The sequence below is a fragment of the Trachymyrmex cornetzi genome, unplaced genomic scaffold (assembly GCF_001594075.2).
Source record: "Trachymyrmex cornetzi isolate Tcor2-1 unplaced genomic scaffold, Tcor1.1 scaffold223, whole genome shotgun sequence".
NCBI lineage: Eukaryota > Metazoa > Arthropoda > Insecta > Hymenoptera > Formicidae > Trachymyrmex > Trachymyrmex cornetzi.
The window spans coordinates 5,031,784-5,040,371 of NW_017296881.1; the positions used below are offsets into that span (position 1 = coordinate 5,031,784).

Genomic DNA, 8,588 nt, shown 5'->3' on the forward strand with positions numbered 1-8,588 from the left:
TATCGCTTAACCAATCAGAAGCGATCCTCTATTGTAATTTCGCGTTTTACTGATTATTGATTGGTTACGCGGTTACGCGATACGCGGTAAATACACCTCATGGGACATCACCCTTAGAGTGCCGTCCCATGGCACAGATTTTCCGCGTAACGCGTATCGCGTAACCAATCAGAAGCGATCCGCTATTGTGATTTCGCGTTTTACTGATTATTGATTGGTTACGCGATTACGCGATACGCGGCAAATACGCTTCATAAGACTCCACCCTCACGATTCTCAACACCCGTCCGCGAAATTTCAATATTTATTGAGAAATCAGCGCATTAGAAAATTTCCCAGCATGTTTGGAGACGAAAGAGAGAGAAATCGCCAATGTCGCCAACATCAGAAATATTAGTTGCCAAGAAAATCGCCAGTCGCCAAATCCGAAAATAAAGTCGCCCGACCAAGTAAAAAATCGCCAGTTTGACGATAAATCGCAACACTGCAACCGCATTCAATCGTTAAGCTCCAGACACAATGGGCATTTTCAACGGACTCAACAGTTGAGTGAGCGTTCGCTGTTTATTATTGGTGTATTCTTCTAGATCTAAAATTCTGATTCGATAAGCTAAAAAAATACACCAATAACAGTGAGCGCTCACTCAACTGTTAAGTCCGCTGAATGTACTCAATGGTGCAGCCAGAACAATTCAAAAGCACGACCGCTCACTGAACGCTCAGTGAACGGTCGTGCTTTGAATGCACCTAATGCGAAGGAATAGCGATAGCGATAAAAATAACACGATTTGAATCTATCAGAAATCAGATACATTGGAATATACAATTTCTGATGGGTTGAAATCGTGTTATTTCTATTGTTATCGCTATCTCTTTGCATTGTGTCCGGAGCTTTACTCCGGATCTACAATAGAGTTCTAAGCCTTAAGCCATAAGAAATGGGCGAATCACAGTCGCTTATTCTTCTCGGATTAGACTATAAATGGTCAATTTCTTACGGCTTAAAACACCTATTGTAGATCCGGAGTAAATGTTCTATTCTAGCACTACATGACAAAAAGTTATGAAATTTCCCTATATTGCATCTTATTCTTAAGGCGTATTTTTCAAATGCAATTATTTTTCTCACAGTAAGGAAGAACGAATTTTTACTATTTCAAGTATCTGGAAACATTTAATAAAAAAAATTAATTTAATAAAGAAAACATGATAAAGTTTTTTTATGTCTTTATGTAATTATATTTTATAAATATATAGATAATATATAATTTTATATAAATTTCTTATATTACAAAAACATTTATAATATATATTTATAAAATATAATTAAATTTTATTTTTAATTTTTATACAAGATACTGGAAAAATTAATGCTAAAGTGACCACTTAAGCAAAAATGAATTCGATTCCAAGACTCTTGTTACGTACCTACTTCGTGTATGGGGCATTAGGCGTTTAGATTAGAAAGATACGTTGTTGATAAACACGAAGAATTAAAATATGAATCTGATCCCAAAGTAATCTAAGGATAGGTAAAAAAAAAAGCGAGTACCATTGAAGGACACAAATTCCAAGGCAAGTCTCAAAAACAATTCCAATTTTCCAGGCAAAGAGATTCGATAAAGTTTGCTCACAAACTCCCGTAATAAGAAAAATTGCCATTTTAATGAAATCAGAAATTATAATTTTTTAAGGATTATAAAATAAGTGGTTGTATACAGATAGTATTTATTTATTTATTAATCTTGTGGAATATTTTTAAAGAAAATGCACGAGTAATCAACTTGTATGTAACCAATAACATGCAAAATTAAAATAATACATTCCATAATTGATCCAAACTTTTAATAAACTAAATAAGTTTTGTTCATGCTCTATATGATAAGATAAAAAAAACTTTTAAGAAGAAAAAGTGAGATTCTTTGGTTATTCTCATAATGGCATCTCTTTAATTATTATTTTTCCAGTAAGTACGTGTGCCTTTTTCGACAAACTGTCCACCATTTCCATCTCTGCCACTCCTGTAAAGACGGTCACGTACGACGACAGAATTTCTTCCCTCCTGCAAATCGACAGTTATATCATTAATTAAAGGAAGTATAGTCATCAAGGGAAATTGAAAAATAAAAGCAATTAATATAGCATTAAATTCAATTTAAAACTTGGAAAACGTTTCTAGAATTGGGACAAAGTAAAATATAATGTTACTACATTGCACCTTTTAATTATTAATACATAATCACTAAACTATTTTGTTAAGTGTTAAAGTACATGTGCCCTTAGCATTTTCCAAAATATTTTCCATTTCATACCGTGTAATCAGTACGTTGATAGCTAACTTCACCACCGTAATCTCTTAGTGCAACTTGATTGTTGCCTCCATAAGCTTTATTGTTAGATGATCCAGCATTTGAAGAGTGTTTGTCAACATAGTCCCAAGCCTTATCTGGTGTATCAAACTTCTTATAATTGTTATGGGAATATCCATTAACTTGGTCTTTACAATCCTCCCTAACATAAAATATTAATTTAGATTCTGATTGCAAAAAGCATCATTTTCAATTATTTTATTAATTTTCTTACCAATTGTCATAAACTCCAGTCGAACGACCACTAGCCACTGCGTAGAAAGGCATTTTTCTGACAAGACAATAATTCAGAAATTTCAGACTTTAATTTTTTGCACATTGCTAGTGTATATAAGGTCTTTTCATTTGGTAACACAAGTGTCGTTCTATCTTTATTACTTATTAAATATAAAGAAGACAGAACGATGCTTGTGTCGACTTGTGTTATCAAATGAAAAACACCTATATTTTTTATTATTATTACTTTTATTATTACATCAATACATCATACTCACAAAAAAAAGAAAATATTAAAAAAAAGGAAAATACAATTATAGGTCTGTTCATGTTGCTTGCACTTATTGCACTCAGCATCTTTGCTTTCTTTTTCAACGTTCAAATATATATCTATCTTAAATTTGATCGTTTTATGAAGAAATCTGGACTGATAACTCATAATAGGTGTAATCTTATAGGACGAAATAAGAAGACGAAATTTATTAAAATTACAAGATAATACAAGATATGTAAAATTCATATGGCGTTAAATAATGTAAGACTAAAGATAGATGTATTGTGTTACTAAAGATAGATATTTTATAATTTTTGTTCTAATATTGAAGATGACCTAATCTAAGGTCAAAACGTATATCATTATATTATTGTTATATATGAAGGAATAAATACTATTGCACTCTAATATCTTGTGTCGGCTTTTATCAAAGACATAGAGAATGGACTGCGCGATCCATGTGTGAAAATGGTCGATAGGGATGAGAGGGGGACCGTGGCAGACGGCCATTTCTATCTCTTTCCATTCAATGGTATAATGGGAGAGAGAATGAGAGAGAGATTGGCCGTCTCCCACGGTCCCTCTCTCTCATTTTCGTCGACCACATTTCATACACTACTTAGATACGAAGTTTATTTTCTATATCATTGGTTTTTATGCTCCTTGAATAATTATTCTACCTACCTCACTTTAAGTTAAAAAATTTTGGGGGATTTCAAACAACGCAAACAGATCATGTAATTGTTTTTTGCTTTTTTTCTTTATCTTGCAAATATAAATTTCAAGAGTATAATCAGAAAAGGGCAACTTTGCATTCAAAAATTTTTTTACTTTCTCTTTATTATATCTATAATTAGTTTTAAAGACGGGACATTATATCAAATATGTCGGAAGGAACTACAGTTTTAAAAACGTGGCATTATCAAATTACATCAGAAGGAACACAAAGAAAAAAAAGCAGACATTTTCAATATTTATATAAGTCTTGATTGCGATTCTCAGGACATTCTCATAATAGTTTTTTAATTATTAATTAAATTTATTATTAAATTATTATTAAACTATTATTAAATCTCGCTTTCATTATCTTTCCAGTAAAATCGTGGTCCTTTTCTTTATGGCTGAACTTTTGCACCAGTTCATCTTTGTTCCCCTTCTTTTCTCCTGAAGAGAAAAGGAAAATGGATGAAATGATGCAATGTTCGGCCAAAAAGAACAGGCAATGTGTGTTCTTCAACAAAATATCCATTTCTATCCTCGACACCATGATTGCGTTAATTAATGACTTCGTAATTAATATCGATCAATAATTCCATAATGTATATTAAATTTGTACGTTCCAATTGTAAGTTATACGATATCATGGACGAACAAAGAAATGACGCAATGAAGCAACAGGTCCTCGCCGGTTCGATAAACCGACGATAATTATCCGAGATCCTACAATGTTTTCGCAAGCAAAAATGTCGTATTCAAAACTTACTTATTGCTCATTTTCGATGTCGGCAATTAGCGTAGTAATTATAAAACCTTCAGCCCTATGCTACTCAATCACGTCCGTTCTGCACGGAAAGTCGTACGAAAATGTCGAAGATGGCCTTTGTCTTTTTTTTCATTAGCGAGCGGTGTATATAGAACGCTACGTATAGAAAATTTGAATCCCACGATTCCTCTTGATTTGTTGATCACGTGACTATTCGAAAAATTTCATTGGCAGAGAACAGGAAATGGAAAATTTGGGGTGGAGTTAATCCCACGTCGGTAATTGGCTAATTTATTACACATTTTCTGATTGGTGCTTGGAATTTTTCCACTAAATCTAATCAGGTAAATTCACTAGGCCGATGGTAATGTTTGATTGGTTGAGATTGCTGTGATTCATTGGTTTGTACAAAAAAAAAAAACTACAATTGCGACGATTGTCGGATCTGAATTACCTAAAATCTCGAGCTTGCCTGCGAACAACTTCGCGCGGTAAATCCAAAAGTCTGTGCGGTCGATGATTTTCGCGGAAAATGGCATTTTCGCAATCGCATCGACAAGAACTGATTGAACTGGCCGAAATAACGGGAATCTCTACGGTACCCGGAGTTTTTCGGTGAGATATTTGTCGACAGTTGTCGAAAGTGGAATTACGCCCACGGGACATAACCTCTCCGCACAGTTTTATCACAATACAATTTTCTCTGCTTGTAGAATTGTATTGGAATTATTGGCGTTACAAGTATCTCCGGAGGATATTTACACCCTTCTTAAACAAATATCGACGAGATCGTCGAAATCGCTGAACCGACAGACAACAAACGAGAATGCGCAAACTTCTGTCTCATCTATGGAACAATGATTTTGTATGTTAGTTTACTGATTTGGTAATTGATAGCTTTAATAATTACATCGCAATAAAAAATGTAGTTATGTAGATAGAAATGTAAAAATAGCATGTATTTTTTTAGAAATATAATCTATAGTGGAAAATATTTTATTTCCATTCGTATTTCTCATATTTTTATTTAACGAGAATTAACCATTTTTGTCATTAAGTATGATTTAGTCATTAAGTATGATTTTTGTCATTAAGTATGATTTAGTCATATATATTGCAACCGTTTTTGTGATAGTAATTTCTGTTTATATGCGTAAAAGTGTAATAATGTACTCTACAATTTTAATCATATTTTGTGTCTGATCACATTATTTTTACAATAAAACTCATTAAAAAAAGAAAAAATATAAGAGTAAATTGTAGATTAGATTTATTGTGTATTATAACAAAAGTGAATTATATATTAGATTTCATGTACAATAAATACTACATAATGTTCTCTATAGAAAAGTTTATGTATGTAAAAATAAAACAAATAATGTAAGATATAATTTGTAAGAAGTAGTTGCACTTTTCATCTTTTATTCAGCTTGGTTTTTATATCGCAGGCAGCCTTCTCTTGCCAGTTGGTCTGCCATTTCATTACCGTAAATTCCTGCATGTCCATTCACATGATTCTAGAAAATTGAATATCTTTCACAATAGTATGTTTATATTATATTACTTGTAAACATTATATATATATATATACACACACATATATATATATATATATAACTATTAAATAAAAAATTGCTTACCCAAGCAACAGTCAAGTTCCCTAATTCTTTCTCCATTTCCAATAATTCTGTTTTATTTATAACTGGTTTGTTCTCCACAGTTTTCCATCCTCTCCTCTTCCACGCTGGCATCCATTGCGTAATGCAGGAGATGAGAAATTTAGAATCAGTGTTGATTTTCAACTTCTTGATTCCTGCCTTTTTCGCCTGTCTCACAGCTACTGTAACAGCTTGGATTTCTGCCATGTTGTTAGTAGGTCGCCCGTTTACCGGTTCAGATACATTTCTACGAAAATTATACCTATATTACGCGCAGATTCATTGAGTTTTAATAGACAATGGACAAGATTGAAAAATAAAATATACAAGGGATGATTGTCTCGAAACCAAACACCGATACCGGCTCGTGCATTCTTATATCCATTCGAACTGCATGCGCCATCCGTAAAAACGTTTACATAACCGTCTTCATCCACGATAAAATCCGCTTTGTCATCCTATATAATCCAAATTTATGAAATATATTTTTGCAATATAATTTATTTTTTATTTATTTATAAATATATGAAATTCTCAGACCATACTGATCAACTACATCAACTAGATCAACTATTCAACTATGAAATAAAAAATTAATAAAATTATAAATTATGCGCTTTGATATTAAAATTAAAAAATTTATAAATAGTAGAGTTGATCAGTTTAGATTTGAGAGGTTTTATTGATGTACTATTAATTTCAAACCTGGTTGAGACACTGAGCTAATCTAAGGCAATTGTTTGAAATGTCAGTTATTTTTCTCTTTTTGCTCGGGTGTTCATTACTATCGTCACTTGTAGATAAAGTCCTCTTTGAAATTGATGATAATGATTTTGTCTGAACTATTGCAGATTGCTTACCACCAAGTGTAAACAACTGTTTCGGTAAGGTTTGAAATCTATATATAAAATATTAGCTTTAAATGATATATTGTAATGAGATTTCAGAGTTTCATTAACTTTGCAATATTTCTTTCTTATTTATGTTAAACAGGAATTGCTATTAACCTTTCATCAACAATATAGGATCTTTTAAGACACAGTCAATTTTATTATTGTGAGAATTTTAAGAAAAGGAATAATAAAGTTCGGTATCGCTATCATTTTATTATTTTTTTTTCCAAAGAACTTGTAATTTGTTTTTATTCATAAAAATTTTATTTTTCTAGGTGCTCAAATAATTTAACGTTTTGAAGTCAACATCATTATATTTTTTTAAGTATTACCCTAAAGCATTGTAATCCAAAAAGATTTTTTTTTCATTTACTCATATAAAAGTTATACACTTTTAATCAATATCACGTTTTTTCAAAATTATTACATTTAAATTTGCAAAAAAATAAGTAAAATGTAATTTTACTTCTCTTATGGTAAAAACATGTTAAAGGTTTCAAAAATAAATAAGAATTTTTCTAGATTTGTACATAGTTTAAATCAATAAAAAAATCTGTTATAGACCTCAACAACTCAGGATGTAAACTATAATAAAAAATTTCATACTGCCAGTGAAGGATTAATATTTACCTTGCAGATTTTACAATTTTTGATGAAGAGAGGCTCTTAGAATTTGTTCCCTCAGTTGAAGAAGAACGCTCTTTTATGAAGTTTTGAGCCTCGCTTTCTGTTGCAAATTTCTTGTATATTGATCCAGGAAATTTAAGAACCTGAGCACTGCATTCATCCCTGTTATATATATATAAATAGAAAAACTCTTATTTAATTTCTTTTTGCTGATAATTTATTAGTTAAATTGATTTTCTTACCATGTAGCGTAAATTCCAGGTTTTCGACCCCTGGCTACTGCATAGTGAGGCATTTTGCTTAAAAAATAATGCCTTGTTATAAATATGAAATTTAATTTCATCAATTTGCTCAATACATATGACCTTCTTCCTGGATAATCATATCTTTATTTAATGTTTACACTTTTACTACCAATGTTATTAATACATCACTTGCAGGATTTCCTGACAAAAAAATTAAAAGCTTTTTACTAACAATTTCTGACCATGGAATAAATATATATCCTATTATTGATGTAACAAGAATCGTTAAATATATTTGTAAAGAATAAAAAATAATTGTTAAAATGCATCTTAAAATTATGACACACTTATCTTTATAAATAATTACTTATTTTTCCATATCGAAATTTGCAGCTCTATTACAAAATTTATTATTATATTACAAATTACACTTACATAATATTTAAATTTTTATATAACTGAAACTAAGATTAGTTTATATAATTTTTCACAATTTAATATTGTTTTTATAATGTATATTTTTGTTTACATTCTTCAATTTGTCTTGCTGTATACGAATTCACAACCTACAAATTACAATATAGGTTAGAGTGCAGCCACAATAGAAAGAACAAGGAATTAAGAATAAGAAATAACGATTCCAACCTATCAGAAACCGTGTATTCCGGTGTATCCGCTTTCTAATAAATTGAAATCTTAAATTTATTTCTAATTCCTTATTGTAGCTGCACCCATACCATTAAAGTATTTCGTCGGTGGTAATGTGAACCATATGTTAACGGCGTTAACGTTAAATACGCGATAATATCGTAAAGCGCGTTCT

The 8,588-nt window shown here is 30.9% G+C and overlaps 4 protein-coding genes across 6 annotated transcripts in view; 1 reads left to right on the top strand and 3 right to left on the bottom strand.

Annotated features, from left to right (window-relative positions):
• The window catches only part of Ercc1 (DNA excision repair protein Ercc1), an 18,786-nt gene extending 14,165 nt beyond the window's left edge, over window positions 1–4,621 (bottom strand). The window contains exon 1 of the mRNA XM_018506288.1: window positions 4,617–4,621. The gene's annotated coding sequence lies outside the window, so the exon portion shown is untranslated. The remainder of the gene's footprint in view (window positions 1–4,616) is intronic.
• Window positions 1,868–4,454, bottom strand: LOC108760377 (ribonuclease H-like). 2 transcript variants are annotated; one of them, XM_018506292.1, is made up of 4 exons: window positions 4,347–4,454; window positions 2,584–2,638; window positions 2,313–2,511; window positions 1,868–2,062 (listed from the first exon to the last, which is right to left on the bottom strand). In XM_018506292.1, the coding sequence occupies exons 1-4, from the start codon at window positions 4,351–4,353 to the stop codon at window positions 1,949–1,951; spliced, it is 375 nt and encodes a 124-aa protein (XP_018361794.1). In that variant the 5' UTR covers window positions 4,354–4,454; the 3' UTR covers window positions 1,868–1,948. The 2 variants fall into 2 exon arrangements, with proteins under 2 accessions (XP_018361794.1, XP_018361793.1); XM_018506291.1 differs by having other exon boundaries at window positions 2,584–2,640; window positions 4,343–4,454.
• Window positions 4,622–4,795: 174 nt separating the features above from the next.
• LOC108760267 (uncharacterized) lies at window positions 4,796–5,292 on the top strand. The gene is made up of 2 exons (XM_018506091.1): window positions 4,796–4,957; window positions 5,056–5,292. The coding sequence occupies exons 1-2, from the start codon at window positions 4,875–4,877 to the stop codon at window positions 5,201–5,203; spliced, it is 231 nt and encodes a 76-aa protein (XP_018361593.1). The 5' UTR covers window positions 4,796–4,874; the 3' UTR covers window positions 5,204–5,292.
• Window positions 5,293–5,622: 330 nt separating this feature from the next.
• On the bottom strand, window positions 5,623–8,224 carry LOC108760246 (ribonuclease H1). 2 transcript variants are annotated; one of them, XM_018506068.1, is made up of 7 exons: window positions 8,201–8,224; window positions 7,763–7,966; window positions 7,524–7,682; window positions 6,706–6,901; window positions 6,328–6,458; window positions 5,983–6,247; window positions 5,623–5,859 (listed from the first exon to the last, which is right to left on the bottom strand). In XM_018506068.1, the coding sequence occupies exons 2-7, from the start codon at window positions 7,861–7,863 to the stop codon at window positions 5,764–5,766; spliced, it is 948 nt and encodes a 315-aa protein (XP_018361570.1). In that variant the 5' UTR covers window positions 7,864–7,966; window positions 8,201–8,224; the 3' UTR covers window positions 5,623–5,763. The 2 variants fall into 2 exon arrangements, with proteins under 2 accessions (XP_018361570.1, XP_018361571.1); XM_018506069.1 differs by lacking the exon at window positions 8,201–8,224 and having other exon boundaries at window positions 6,706–6,898; window positions 7,763–8,050.
• Window positions 8,225–8,588: the final 364 nt, after the last annotated feature.